At 38.0% G+C, this 16,790-nt stretch overlaps 1 protein-coding gene across 4 annotated transcripts in view; it reads left to right on the forward strand.

The window, feature by feature from the left end:
- LOC149556149 (Leucine-rich repeat family protein) overlaps positions 1–16,790 on the forward strand; it is a 177,644-nt gene that overhangs the window by 48,105 nt on the left and 112,749 nt on the right. For all 4 annotated transcript variants that reach the window (XM_089830279.1, XM_089830280.1, XM_089830278.1 and 1 more), the window contains one exon: positions 82–156. In XM_089830279.1, the coding sequence (XP_089686405.1) occupies positions 82–156 (75 nt within the window). The remainder of the gene's footprint in view (positions 1–81; positions 157–16,790) is intronic.

Below are 16,790 nucleotides of genomic sequence, written 5' to 3' on the forward strand. Positions count from 1 at the left end.
CCCTTTGCAGAAATATTTTAGTCTGGGTTATTGACTTTGATGCTTCAAGCTAATATATTATATTTTAATTACTTCCAATAGGACTCACCAATTTGGAATCGTTGAATATTGGATGGTGCAATTGTATAAAGAACTCAGATATCAAACATCTTGCTGGTATGTATTGGATTTTCAATTATTAAAATGCTAGTTTAGAGTTTACTTAAAGCCTTGGCTTGCATCTTCATTATAATTGACAAGTTGTAATGTGAAAATATACTTGGTTGTCATAAAGGTTATACACCATTTTGAACTCAGATAAGCTGAATAAGTTGGTAGATGAGTGGGCAAAATATGTTCTCTGTTCGATTTTGATCTAATGAATTAGCGTAAAGCATGTGCTCTTCAGTCACCATCTGTGCATGCCTTTTATATTTATCAAAATGAAACCGTTTAGATAAGCCTTTTTTGTGTTTGGAAATATAGAGGGAACCTTAATAAAATTTCTCTCTTGAATATACAAAGAAAAGGTCAAAAAATGAAGTTTGGGGAACACCCTAGGATTCAAATCATTCTCTATTATTCACCCCAAACCCATTGGGTGAGGTGGTTAAACTATTTTGCTCTCGAGAACATGATTTGAAATAAGAATTTGGCAGTGCATTTATCCATTTTTATCAATTATTATTACTTTTTTTCTTGTATGGAGGAATTGACACTAGTTGGGGACCCATGTGCAATGCCTTAATAATCCAGCCCCTACAACCTTCATTTGAAGTTGGCCATTCTATGACCATGGCTCATGTTTTCCAATGGGTGAACTATCTAGTTTACATCTTGTGGCTTATCTACTTCATTTGTAATACAACAACCTTTATCTATTTTTAATAAGATTGGTAGGTTCAATGGATAAAAAATGGGGGCAAACATAATCTCTCAAGGCAATCAAAAGTAGTATTATGCAAACCATGTCTCTTCTTTTGATTGTTTCTTCATTTTGATTAATTGGGCCAGTGCACATTGAGCAACTAAATTACAATTTTTCTATACTCTGCTAAGGTTTTGGGATGGGGGATGTGTTTTTGGGATGGGTTTTTTGAGGTAATTTTGCAGACGACAGGGGATAGGGCATTGTGTTTTTAGGATATTTTTGAGGCCATTTTTGGGGACTATAAGGGATGATGTGTATGTAAAGAAAAGGTGAATTTTTTTAAAATAGGGGAATTTCAAACATTTATATGATAACGTTGATAAGGCATTCATCATATTGACCTATACATAATAGAATCATTAGATATAGAGCAATAGAGTGGATATGAGAATATCAAGTCAAAATTTAATGTGGATATTATATAAAATAAAAAAATTGTAATATAACAAAACTCCCAAATACTATGTGTAATAAGCAACCTTGTTTTATTTCAAAAATATGTTATTCTATGGTAAATTCATGACAACTTCCTTTCTACTTTTTGATCACCCGTATCTTGGGAAAGGCATGGTGAGAGCATACGGATTTCAGGATTGCAAATAACTGAAAGAAAACTCTATAAAGTAAAGTATTTGAGATGGGTATTCAATGGGATGCATTGCAACCGAAAGAAACATCTAAATATTAGTGGGAATTACAATGGGGAAAAGACAAGGCATTTAGGATCACAACTGAAAGCAAATTGTAGAAAGGAAAGCATTTAATGATGGGCCGACCAATACCACTTATTTAGTGGGATGCATTGCAATACTAAAAGAAAGTATATTACGGGAAGTAATTGGTAAAATAGTTGCTTGATATTAACAAAGATCAATAGATCAATATATACAAATCGATAAACGATGTTTCCTTAGGTAACAATTGTCAAGAATAGAAACATTCTATTCTAGCTATTAGATAATTAACAACTAAGTAAATATTAGAAAGATTCTAATATTTACAATAGATTACATTAGATAACCATTAAATATTAAATAGAAACTATCTATTATCGTAATACCCTCCCTTAATGGTTAATCTATTCACACACCAAGCTGTCCTTAGACTTTGACAAACTTTTCTGGACCAAGAGGCTTGGTGAGAATGTCTACAATGTGATTTGTTGTAGGGGCATACTGCAAGTCTATTGTCTTGCTTCAACCAACTGCTGGATGTAGTGATAGTGAACATTCACATGCTTGGTTTGTTCATGGAAAAGACTGGATTCCGTGCTAACTTGATAATGTCTTCATTATCAGCAAAGTGGTCGGTTTTGTTGACATCTGTATATCCTCAGGCATCTGACGAAGCCAAACAACTTCACAACTTGCCTTAACTATCCCTTTGTAGACTTGCTGTTGCTTCTTACTTGTCCATGTGACGACATCGGATCCCAAATTGAACACATATCAGAAGTTGACTTTTTATCGTCAACGAAACATGCCCACTCTGAATCTTGTGGACCCCTTCAGTTTAGGATTAGAACTCCAAGAGTATAGAAGTCCATAATCTGTACTTCCCTTCACATAATGAAGCACACACTTTGCTGCCATCCAATGATTAGCCTTGAGAGCTGTGATAAAGCATAAAATGTAGCTGATTGCGAAGCTGATATCAAGTCTAGTAGCAGAGAGCTAGTTGCTTGTACATAGAGTTATCATCTGGAGGAGAATTAGACTTGGCTGATAACTTTAGACCTTTCTCCATGGGTGTAGATGCAGGCTTGCAATCTTGCATATGAAACTTGTCTAACAGAGCTTGGGATATTTGGACTGAGAAATGAATATACTAGAAGATTGCTGCCAAGCCTCAATGCCTAGGCAATAATGTATGAGCCCAAGGTCAGTCATATCAAAAGACTGTCATAAACTTTGATTGATTCCGTGAATCAAAAATGTTGAACTGTCAGTGACAATCAAATCATCTACATAAATGACCAGAACAATGATGTCATTGTTAGTAGTCTTGATGTGCAAATTTGACTCTGAAGAACTCCTTTGGAAACCTTGATCACTGAGTTAATTATCAATTCTCATGTACCATGCCCTAGAGGCCTGCTTCAAACCATAGAGAGCTTTAGCTAGTCTAAGAACCTGGTGTTCTTTAACAACAACTTTGAAATAAGGAGGCTGCGTCATGTAGACCTCTTCTTGTAGGTCAACATTCTAGAAAGCACTCTTGATGTCCATCCAATGGACCTTCCAACCAAATTGTGCTGCCATGGCTAAGACTAATTGGATAGTGCTCATCTTTGTGGTAGGAGTAAACGTCTCCTCATAATCAATGCCTTGATGCTGAGAAAAGCCCTTCGCAGCTAAACAAATTTTATAGTTATCGAAACTACCATCAAACTTGTATTTTATTTTGTAGACCCTTTTGCAGCCAATGGGTTTCTTCCTTGGGGGAAGATGAGAAAGGACGCATGTGTCATTTTTTAATAGGCTTCGGTGTTTGTATTTTATGGCTTGAGCCCACTTTGGAATTCTTTTAGCCTTGAAGTATGTCTGAGTTTCAAACACAGTGTGAATGTTGCCCATGAAAGCAAAATTAACTGTCTCCGTAGGTTTACTCTTGTGCCATGGCTAAGACTAATTGGATAGTTCTTGTCTTTGCGGTAGGAGCAAAGGTCTCCTCATAATCAATGCCTTGACGTTGAGAAAAGCTTTTGGCAACTAAACAAACTTTATACTTATCGAAACTGCCATCAAACTTGTATTTTATTTTGTAGACCCTTTTGTAGCCAATGGGTTTCTTCCTTGGGGGAAGATCATAAAGGACCCAGGTGTCATTCTTTAATAGGCTTTGGTGTTTGTATTTTATGGCTTGAGCCCACTTTGGAATTCTTATAGCTTCGAAGTATGTCTGATTTTCAAACACATCGTGAATGTTGGCCATGAAAGCAAAATTAATTGTCTCGGTAGCTTTACTCTTTTTCTGAGCAATTCTCCCGTTGATGAGCTCATCATCTCGAAGATCAACAAGTGTCCTAGCCCACCACTTAGGATGGAGAGGAGAAGGACCAACATTAGTAGCAGGAGATGCTCTATGATCAAGTGCATCATCAAAACAATTTGGATCAAAATTAGGTGAAGCATTTGCAAATTTGGGTGATCCTACAGGAGAAGCCAAATTTGTCTATACAGGAATCACTATTATAGCTGGAGTTGCTAGAGCCCTCCCATCAGGTGGACCTAATGGAAGCCGAACTCTCAAATCATGAGCCTTCATGGGCTAATTTGCTGGATGAGGAACATGAGAAATATGAATGGTCCTCGCTGCTCATCAAAGACTACATCATGACTGTACAAGAGATGAGATGTCTTAGTGTCGATTAGGCGGTTGGTTTTGTGAAGACTACTGTATCCAACAAGCACGAGTTTTCGACTCTTGGCATCCAACTTGGTGCATGAGGCATTAGGAATCCAAACATAGGCAAACGAGCCAAATACCTTCAATTGACTGATTTTGGGCTTGGGACTTAACCAAGCCTCTTTGAGAGTTTTACCTTTAACCGCTATAGTGGGTTACTAGTTTAAAAGGTAACCTGTAGTGTTAACTGCTTCAGACCAAAACTTTTTCGGAATATGTTTGTGGTCGAGCATGGTCAAGCCATCTCAGTGACTGTTTTGTTCCAACATTCAATTACGCTATTCTACTATGGTGTGTGGGTGTGGTTAACTAGCGCTTGATGCCATGAATATCATAGAAGCTAGATAATTCATTAGAACACAATTCTCCCTCATTATTTGGCCTAAGAGCAATAATAAAATTTTCAAAAACATTTTCAATTACAGGTTTAAGCTTCTAAAATACAGTAAACGCTTCTGATTCTTTTTAAGGAAATAGACACATTTTTCTATTGAAATCATCAACAAACAATAGGAAATACTTGTACACAAGAATAGGAGTGGCCTTAGAGCCACAGGGATTGGGATGAACAAGCTGAAGTACCTGAGAAGCCTACGGTGAATCGTCACTTTTGAAAGGTGTGCAATGTTGCTTCCTAGCCTGACTTGCACCACAAACTCCAAGCTGCTAAGTTTGTTTCTCTAGCAATACGAGGACAAATTCTTCTCGAGCAAGTTGAGAGAGATAATACATTTAAGTGCCCATATTGTTGATGCCAAAGTGAATTGACAAAAGAGTGTCGAGCAGCCATAGCAAAGTCCCGAGAACCACTAGGATTAGGAAGTTTGAAAAGATCATGATCCTCAAGGCCAGCAGCAACAACAAACTGAGTCTCCCTATTAGTGATGGTGCACTGATGTAAATTGAAGGTGACATCTAATTGTGGAGAGTGTTGCAACAAGTCACTAAGAGTAGATTTAATTCCATCCCTAGGACATAGTACACATTGAGGAATATGAGATTCCTTCCAGTAGATTGAATCCGAATGTTGCCTTTGGCGACAATAGTGTATTCTTCCCATCCACCAAAAATAATGAAACCTTAAAAAGGCTAGGCAATCAGTGAATAGTCTCTGCAGTGGATGAAACGACAAGAGGCACTTGAATGAATGTACTAGGCAGATGACTTGACATGATCTGTAGGTCATTTAGCCATGAAGGCATAAAAGGTAGATTCTGTTTGCTCAATGTGCTCTGCTCTATTTTCTTTGGGCTGCAAACTTGATTGCTTAGAAAAGGTAGCTAAGTGTTTTTGACATTTAAACTTCACGTGACCATACTTGTGGCAGTAGTTGCACTGAATATTCTTTTTCTTCAAGCATTCTAAATTTGGAGTAGAGCACTTTTGCTGAGAAGACTGTTGTGAATGAGACTTGCCCTTATCCTTATGAAAGGATTTAGCAACAAAGGCTTGCACTGTGGAGGTGGAATTGGAACTGCTAACGAACTGTTGCTCCATAGATCTTGTTGAAGCAGAAGTGTGCAGAGATTTGTGAACTTGAGGTCAACACAAGTAGAAGTGATGTTGAGTCTCGATAAAATGCTCATAGGAATTGGGTAAACTTTTGAGGGTTATTGCCACAATGTCCTCTTCCTCCATCTTGCATCCAATGGCAAGCAACTAAGCATGTGTAACATCCGGTTTTCCCAGGTCTAATTTATCATTCAACAATACTCAAGGAATACAAATATAAATTCAAATCCATAGGACGGCAGTTACATCATTCATGTTCATGTGAATAAGATTTATCGTTAAAAACAGTTATACAAAAATTTCTTAACTAAAACTTGAATTACCATCACATGAAATTACTATAGAAATTGAAAACCACATACCTCGGAAAATTGAGTTTGAATCAAACTAGGGATGCTTCTGCAACCACCTGGGTTAGTCCACAGATACACTATAACAATTTCATATGACAACTATCATCAAAAAATTGCTATCTTAAAATCAAATTAAATACTGCTATTATTCTAAATTAGGGCATCGCACACCACTGTATCAATTAGGGCATTGTTTACCTTCGGTTCATGTAGGGCTTTTGATTCCGCTATCTCACTTAGGGCTTCCAATATCACGAATTCATTTTAGGGCTTCTGCGACTACGGATTCAAATTAGGGCCTCCACGACAAGGGATTCAACTAGAGCTTTCAATACCACTGTATTATTTAAGGTTCCAGCTGTGACCCAATCAATTAGGGCTTCAGATTCTTTTCCTTCTGATTACTTATTTGTGACAATTTCTCAAGATTAGATAAATAATTATATTCAATATTCATATATATTGAAGTAAAATGATGATAACAATGAAATATTTCAATTTAATCTTACCTCCTCATAAATAAAAAATGATAATACCTGTTTCCGATAAACAATTGAATGCATGGCTTATCTCTGTTTGATGCATATCCAACATCTTGAGAGAGGTGAAACATTGTCAGGGGCTTTACCACCCAACCTCGGACCACAATATATCCCTATACGATCTCTAACGAGAAAGGCCCTCCCTACCCAGAATTGACAGGGAACATTATTCCATCCATTGGGCATCATGACATATAACACGCCATACAACTTGGCAGCAGGAGATCACCATAACAAGAATATGCATGAGCTATTAATTAATTCACATTAAATGATAAATATTGAAGAGTCATAATTGATACTGGTTCATATTATTGATGATTCCTTTATCACACCTTATCACCCATCTTCTCGGCTACACAACTGGGTGAGTCCCAGGTATCCGGAATTCTCTGAACAACCGGTTCTGTCAGTTTTACATGCATCCAGCATTTCACTAACTGTGATTACATAATTGTGTTCTTTAAAGATCTTCAAGTTAAATGTCTATTTAATTAATTCCACCCCTTCACCATAATGCCTGGTGAATTCCATGGTGTTGGATTTATGATAATACTTTCATCTTTGTATGGTATGAATGAATATATAACTTCCTAAGTTAAATATGGTTGCCCACAACTTTCATTGCACTTCAATCTCTTATATGCATAATTGATACGCTCCTATGAATTAAGATTCATCTATAATATAAGAACAATTTCCAATAACTATAAATCTATTACTGTCCACCATATTACAGTGTGTGTTTAAACTAACTTCATTATGTTGGATTTTTCATGATTTCATATTCATCACCAGATTGAGTAAAAATGGAATAATTTAGAATCTAAACTTCATTGTATTTCCTTGGTGTTTTGGGTTCAGTATTTCTCTCTCAGCTATATATATATATTCATATAAGGATGAAATTTCCTACTAGGGTTTTCCCTATGATAAAAAAATTACTCTAGTTAACATATCTAATATTATTGTGTATGGTTATTTATCAATGGTTTTTGCATTTACTATTTACATGTTTCAACCTCCCCCCCCCCCCACCCCCCCGTCTAAGATAACTTGGTCTACGTTACTTTTTGACACACCTATTAATAAAAACCATCAAACAATAGGATGACATTATAAAATAATCTACTTCAGAATCATGAAGTACTACAAAACATAATTGAATTAATTTTAATCTCTGAATTCATCAATATCTTTGAACTAAACCTCAAGAAAACAATGATACTATATGTAACCTCAAGACAATTTAAAGAATTAAAGATGACTTTAAAGACAAGAAGTATTGAAATATTCAATTTTCAAACTGATCAAATCCCTTAACTAGAAATTGGGTTATACTTTACCAAACTGGAACTAATGATAATAATTAAATATTTCTGAGATATTTTTACACATTCCGATATAAAAAGAACTCAACCTTGAATGTAAATCATTGCATTAAACAACATAATAGCAGTCTGCAGACTTTTCAGGGAAAATGTCAAATTTAAGAAGGAATATGATAGACTTTACAAGATGACAGCATGCTTAACACATTAATCGTTGTCTGAGAAAACGTCCGACTTAAATAGGAAACAACTACTGTCTTATGCATAAACTGTATCATTTCATCACACGTCTTCAGGATACGACCTGAACCGATGAAAAAACAAAACAATTTCAAATTGCAAATAAATAAATCAGAAGTCTTATGTGACTCCACCACCTAAAGACTGAGGGTATCTTTGTCCGGCTCTGACCTGCAGAAAAGAAGGAAGAGGAAATCGATAATAATGAACTCGGGTTCACCCTGCAGTATATGAGAATATCTAAAAAGGGTTCGATTGCCAAGAGAAATGAATTTTGATAGAGGAAGAAGAAGGATGGATGCCGACAGCCAAGGAAGTCCATAATATAGATTGGGCCAGAGCTTACGGCTACCTTCGGTTACAAAGATCACTCCAATCTTTAATCAATCGGCTAAAGGAAAAGAAAGAAGAAAGAAGATAAAAGGTTTTTTTATTTTAAAAAAGCTATTTTAATTATTAGAATCTAATAAGCAACACCACTTAATTAAGAAATGATAAGAGCCCGACTCTATGGCTTCCATCCGTTACAAGAAATTATACGAATTCCAATCATAAATTCGATGTAAAGCAAGAACATAAAGTTAAAAGATTATAATGGATTCTAATTTCCAATTATTTAATCGATTAAAAACAAGGAAAGCATAAAAGAATATAACTCGAAAATAATAATTCAAATGTTGTTAAAATTCGAACATTATTAAAATCTCAACATTACTTTATTAATTAAATTATAATGGTGCCAAATCATTTATACATATATGAACATTCATAAATATTAATTAAAATATTATGATGAAAGATATATTAAAATCCTTAGAGATATATTTATATATTTTAACCCAATTATTTAATTAAATTATTAAATAACTCATGCAAGTCCTGCAGATGTATTCTGGCTAGGTCTTTTACCTGTCTGCCTAGTGATGGTGATGCCCTGCCTAATTCTTTTCTGACAATGCTTTCACCCCTTCGACATGCTCCCTGCAAGGAATTTTTCCGTAATTTATAATTTATTTAATCATAAATAATTATAACAGTTAACCTTTCATCTCAATTCCATGAATTTGCGATTAACGATCAACTAACATGTCATCTTCACTTGAAATCATAACGATTAACTATCATACCATTTTGTGGGATTATATCAAATTAAACTACCAACTGACCTCATGTGAACCTCAACGGCTATATTTCAAGCTAGGTCAAAAATTGGGATGTAATAGCACGGATCTCCTAAATCCTATTTAGGTGATCCAGGAGCGATTTTGGCTCATCCATGACAATAGAAAATACAGTGTTCTTGAGAAAGAAGGCCTTGCTCTTATTTGAAGTCTTATGAAGTTCCTTGAGATGGTCCCATATCTTGGCAGCTGTCATGCCGGATGGAATTTGAGGGGTCTGATCATCAGCTACAAATAGTTTGACAAGCATCACCGCATCCCGATTATTCTGATCATATGTAGCTTGATCAAAACTAGCCGCAACCGAACATTCGGTAACACCTAGAGCAATCTGATTAGTATTATGGTATTCAAGGATTGGTAGCATCCATTGCTTCCACATGCCATAATTGTGACCATTGAACTTCTGATTTCGCTCGAGCAAAATGTTGACAAAGATGCTATAGCACGTTTTACAGTGAAAAATGTGAAAATTTGTGGATGCATGTGCTTCGAGGCAAAAAAGTTGGAAGACCGAGAAAAAAATGAAGAGGTACCCAGAAGAGAGCTCAAAAACTCGAAAGGAATATGCTGTCGGATTTTGGATCAACTGTCTCAAAAAGTGAGGAATGCAAATTGAGGCATCCAGAAAAATTGGACAATTCGAGTGAGCTCTCAAAAAATCCTCCAAGAATTTGCAATCAGATTTCAGATCCGACAAAGTACTTGAGAGGTTCGAATAGTACCCTAGCTGGCTGAATATCCTTCACAAAAAATGGTAGATTGAATAGTAAAAATGGCAGATTTGGGCGTGAACAAATATAGAAGGTTTTAGAACCCTAAACGCTGCCTCTTTCAATAGGAGAGGGCCATAAATGTTTGCAAAACCTGTCCAAAACCACGGGCAAAAAACAGGCGTGATTTCAAGCACAAACCGGGGCCAATAACAACGGAAGTGGAGTCAACCAGAAAAAAATGGGCTTAACAAAACCTTGCAAAGGCAGAGGAAAAATGCGCGCGGGCAGCAGGAATAAATGCACCCAAATAGGCTCTTTTCCTCGAAAATGAAAATGAGTTGCAAGAGATTTTTTTATTCAGCGATAGAAAAATTCAGACCAAAAATGGCCAACAAAAGAGCGCGATTTTCAGACAAAAATTCAGATAAAAAATGGCACTGATAATTTCAAAACGAAATTATTTATTTTTATTCGAATTTTTTATTAAGTGTTTGCTTTGATACCATATTATGGCAAGTAATTGGTAAAATACTTCCTTGATAATAACAGAGATCAATAGATCAATACATACAAATGAATAAGCGATGATGGTTCCTTAGGAAACAATCATCATGAATAAGATAAGATAATAATATTGATGTCCAACAAGAAACCAAAGAGGTTTATGGGACTGAGCACACAAACAGAAGAGCTGGCAGTAGCAGGATCACCAAACGGTGATAGAAAAGAAACAACAAAACAAGAAACAAGACCAAACACCAGGTAAGGACTAAGAATCCTTCCTAGGTACAAAGTAATCAATCACAGAAGGATATAACCATGGACGATACAACATGATAGATCGTCGCTGAGATCCACTAGAGGAGTGCCATTGTCTGGAAAGACTACTGCAATGTCTAACCAATTTGGAAGGAGTAATGTTGGAAGGCCTTTTCACGCCCTATGACTGAGATGAGGGGGAGAAAAAGGCGGTGATGAGCTGATTAGAGGTGTGGTTTTGAGATGTGGTTGTCTGAAGGGTATGCTCACGGAGTTGGGTGGCCTCCTGAAGGTAAAGTGCGAGACACCACTGATCTTCATATCCGAAGAACTCAGAGAGAGAAACAATCTCTGAAAAGACAATAATATCTCCCCCTAATCTCATAGTAGATAGGGCAACGAAATAAGGAATGAGTCTCTGTCTCAACCTCAGCCAATGTACACAATCTACAAATATGATTCTCTCTGTCCAAATGGTGATTAGTCCAGACTTGAAGATGATGAGAACCAACTCTGAAGGAACCCAAGGAGAATCGAAGAGCGTGACACCAATGCCGATAGAGATACCCAGGATGCACAATAATACCATTCTGAATCTCAAGAAAATGCTCTGCATAAAATGCCATCTTAGGGTGTAATCGACAAGGAGGATTACACCAAGTAGTGATAATATATTGCTTGTAAATATTTTGTCTATAATACTCATTCAACACCTGGCGAGAGGGGAGGAGATGAACAGGAGCATCCAGTGAGAACTGGTATGGAGGAAGACGATCAATATCAATCCCAATCAAACCCAACAAAGAGGTGGCTAGAGCATACCAACAGCGAGATCTAGTGCTAGTATTGGATCTCGTAATCTGAACCGAAGAGCAATATGTGAGATGAGAGTATCTATGATGATGAACATCAGAACGCATTAAACCACGAAGCTGATGAAGAAACTAGAGCAAATAAAAAATGGTTGTAAGTCTGAAAGGATGAGCACCAAACTCAGCTAGGACAATGCTGTTAGGGGTGAATCTATGACATCTAAAGATGAGCTGTAAAAACGTTCGAACATGTTTAATAGAAGCCTAATCCGAAGCAAGAAGAGGTGGTCCCCAACTGAACCATAAAGAACAGTCGGTCTAACCAAGGAGTCTAAGAGGGACAACTTGGACGAAATGTCCTGAAAATGATGTCTAAAGCACTATTGCTCAATCATGGCTCGAGACCCCATTCCCTTACTAATTCTGGATTGAATAGCCAGTCTCAAACTGAAGCGGGGTCCCGAAAACTTAACTCCGAGATACATATATGAAGAAGTGATCTCAAACTCCTATCCTTGGAAAAAGAAATGAAGATGAGAGGTCTTTAAGTAGTTAAAGATCATAACCCGAGTCTTAGCGAGATTGACCACAAGTTGATGCTGATCACAAACAGAAGCCAGACCATTAAGAAGTTTCTATAAGCTATCAGGAGAAGAGGCTAGGAGAACCACATCATCAACAAAGAGGAGAATGGAGATCAAAACCTGATGTAAATAACACCCATCACCAGATTGCAAGGAGTTCATAAGAAAATCCTCAAGCTCATCAATATACAAACCGAACAAAGTAGGAGAAAGAGGACAGCCCTACTTCACCCCAATAGTACTCTGAATTGGATCTGAGAAACCCTTTGGAGTCCTGAGTCTACTAGTCAACTTCTCATACAGTCTCATAATAGCAGTCAATAACATATCTGAGATCCCAATCTCCCTAAGTCTCTGAAATAAGGCCATCCTAGGAACATAATCAAAAGCCTTACGGAAATCAACAAAACAATAGTAGACTTTCTCAAAGCGATGCCTAACTTCCTCAATAATAGCCCTCATCGTAAAGATATGATCCATAGTTTGATAATCAGCACGAAAACCAGCTTGTCTTTTAGCCCTACAATCTTTCCAGTCCAACTCTCTAGATAACATGGTATTTAGAGCCATGGCATAAAGTTTGGCAAATGTATGTCCAATCATTATGATCCTGTAGTTACTAGGGTCCGAAGCCAGTCCAGACTTATGAATAGGATAAATCATGTGCCACGACCAGGGCTCAGGAAACCCAGTGCAAACCACTCTATTGAAGAGTGTGGGAAGATATGAACCGAGAACAGAAGCACCAAGTTTGAAAAGTTCGGCTTGAAAACCATCCTCATCCGTAGCTCTACTACATTTCATAGATCTAATGGCCTCAACGATACTGGAGGAAGTGAACAGATGACAATAAGGAGTTGGAATGGAGTGAAGGGAAGGCTGATTCGGGATGTCATATAGCAAAATGGTGTCGGAAGTCAAAGAGTGAGAGTTAAGGATGGAGGGTGGGGGGGGGGGGGGGAGAATGGGGGAAAAGGGTATGCCAGAAAGTTCGGGGATTTTGGATAAGTGTGGAGCAAAGGGATTTGCACTAAGAAGAAGCAAAAGAAGGCTTCTTGTGACGAAGAAAGCGGAGATAAGATAAAATCAGGTGGGCGAAGACAGGGGAGTGAGTCTCAAAAGTAGAGTGAATAGACCGATGAAAAGCTTTACAATCAGCATCAGACCATTTATTCATATGACATGCACTCTAACGCTTAGACCCGAGAGAAGGAAGGGAGTGGTGAGGAATTGAAAGGAGGGCAGACTCATGAATAGCAGAAGCAAGTAAAGCAAACATGGTAGAGGCTGCCTACGAATCAGTAAAGCTAGCTAGAGTCAGAAATCTCCTAAGATGATACGAAAAGAGCTTACCATCACCCTCAGAATAGAAAAAACGAGGAGTGTCGATAGGATGGAGAAGGGCTACAAAGAAGGTGACTAATGAGAGGAAAGGCAGATACCAATACTAAGAAGAGCATGGTCAGCAAAGGGGTGGCGAGAAATGGTGAAACAGTGAATGGAGGGAATGAAGGTAGAAGAAGTGATGATATAGTCCATAACACTCGCACCACCACAGTGAGGCCAACAAGTAAAGAGATTAGAGCTCGAGAAGAAGGATAACCCATTCAAAATCAACAAACTAGAAGACTCGTAGAGCTGGAGGAGGTGACAACTGTAACAAGAAAGAGGTCCAGAAACATCATCAGAAGTACGTTGTAGTCCCAGACTAGTTGAATCAATCTTAGAAGTGCAGATCAAATCAGAGCCACAGTCATGTATAGGAGGTTGGAGGTCCTAGGTGCGTGCATTAAAGTCCCCGAGAATAATGATATTACCAAGGCAATGAACTATGAGATACACTCCTGAAGGTCACCAAAAGGGTCACCATCCTCAACATCATTGATGGCATATGGAGAGTAGGTCGGTGGAAAATAACAAACCGCAAGAAATATGTCTCTCTGACGGTGGCAACGACAGCCAATGCGGACCCACATAAATCTGGCATAAGCATCAGAGTGTACAACTGAAGTAAACTTGAAAATATCATCTCTAATCAGACACGCAACTCCACCTGACCCGTAGACTCCACCAGAAGTATGAACCTCATCTCTACAAACTAATAGCCATTGGTATCCACAAAATCCAGGAAGTGGGCGCATGAGACTCTCGTGAGTCTCATTAACAGCCAAAATATCCACGGACCCCACCACATCATAAAAAAGACCAGGCAATGACCATAAAGAGCCATTACCATTCCAGTAGTTGACAAGAAGAGAAGGGGATTTCTTCTTGTCAGCCTGTTGCTAAAACCGTCATGCGGTTTTGGAGGTCGTCCTCTCTATCCACCCAATAGGAGGAGAATCACGAACAACTGCTCTAAGATAACCTAATAACAGCCCACTTTCCGGCTCGTCTAGCTTCTGCCACAATTCCTCTTGCTTGTTTGAGCTTTGTAACCTGTGCTCTCGTGAGATCTTCATCAAGATAGATTTTACAAGGGAGAGAGAACAATTTTCTCTTCACTCTAAGGGCCCGAAGTCTATCTGAAAAAGAGAGAAACTTGATAAAGAGAGTATCACCAGCACCAAACCAACACTTATCCAGGGTGATATCAGATAACCCAGGTTGGTCAGAGAGGAAAGAATGTCCAACAGCAATAGGGTCAGCAGTAAGTGAGAGACCTCGAACATGTAAGTTGAGCTCACGTGTATGACGTACTCGCTTGTCATCGATTTTTCCTTGTACAATCTTATGCAAACTCAGTCAGGGTGTAGTAGTATTTATGTTGTTATAGAGATAGGCCCATGATTTCACCTTCTGTTCAGTTTCAGCTATCAGAGAAGAATGTATTGTAGCCATTTCAGTTTGCTGTTCCTTGATTTTATCCAGTCCTTCAAGTTGTTCAATAACAGATTCAACATTAGATTTTAAACCAGCTGTTTTGGAGATAAAGGTATCTGAAAATCGTTTGATGTTTGAGTTGTTTGATTCTGTAGATTGCTTGAGGTCTGCAATAACCACTGTCAAATCAGCAACCTGTTCCCTTAGCAGGGAGTTATCAGTTTCCAGCTTACACTATCGCATAGAGGCTGATATGTCAGGGTTTGATTTTGGGGAGGGCTATTATTTCCTGTCATTGTAGCACTCGACATTTGGATGAACAACCACCTGTAAAACAAAACCTGATCAATGTACCAGTGAGCACACAACTTCAACAAATCCTATCAAGAGCATGCGTCCGACAGAGAATGGAAGGAAGAGGCAGATCAGATCACACAGGCCATGTGAGACAGAACCACAAAGCACATGAAGAAACCCGTCAACAACCAGGTGAAAGGTCCAACACACAAGCACCAACAAAAATGAGCAAAGCTATGCTAGGAAGCGGACACGGCAGAGCAAGGTCGTAGAAATAGGCACAATAGACCACGACAGAACACGTGAGCAAAAACGAAGCCGTCAAAACAGACGAGAGACCAGCGGGAAATGCACAAAAGTAAGAAGAAGGATTGCAGACGGGAAAAAAGAAATGATGAAACTCGAGAAAACAGCCGGCCAAGAGATTGCAGTAAACCCAGTCGCAGCAATGCTGTATAGAAGCCGAAGGTGGGTATTTGGCAGGAGAAACCTCCATTACCGCCGAGGAGAAGAGTTTGGATGGTCGCGGGTGGTGAAAGATGGGATCGCATTGCGGGAGGACTCATCATAACAAATTCTTATAGATACGAAGATTTAGAAACATTCTATTCTAGCTAATAGATAACTAACAGCTAACTAAATAATAGAAAGATTCTAATATTTACAATAGATAACCATTAAAAATAAATAGAAACTATCTATTAACGGAAGAAAGTAAGCATCTAACTGTTAATGGGAATTAAAAAGGCACATCCACTTCAATGGGAAAGCTTAGGACGCATACAATTTTCGGTGGGAAAGCTTAAACAACTGAAATTAACAAGCTCCTTCTACTTGTCCAGTAGTGGGTGATTCTGATTATTTAGTGTGGTAAGTACCATCTGGCAACTATAATAATATTTACTCCCTGGTGGTATTATTATCCAATGTTATAATGGTTTTGCCCAGTAATAGCACTTTGATTTGATATGGAGTAAACAATTTCTGATATGGAAAGCTGATATTATGAAGTCTGGTGTAACACCCAGATGGTTAATTAATTCATGCACAAATCACTCAATATGCAAATCAACCATTATACTTTAAACCATGTGTTGACCGTGGGAAGTCTGTAAATCACAACATAAGGTGTTGCAGATCTGATGTACAGCTGTTGCAGGTCAAATAAGCCACAGAATATCACCAGCCGCAGTGAATTACCAAAATCCTTTCCAAACCAGCTAGAAACACCTGCCAAATTTGAGAAACAGCATCTTATACATCCAATGCTACAAAACAATGTCAAAAGGTCAAGAAAAGGTGGGCAAATTATGCCCAGCACC

The sequence above is a fragment of the Cupressus sempervirens genome, chromosome 5 (genome assembly GCF_028749045.1).
Source record: "Cupressus sempervirens isolate cs-2001-9-10 chromosome 5, ASM2874904v1, whole genome shotgun sequence".
In the NCBI taxonomy this organism is placed as follows: domain Eukaryota; kingdom Viridiplantae; phylum Streptophyta; class Pinopsida; order Cupressales; family Cupressaceae; genus Cupressus; species Cupressus sempervirens.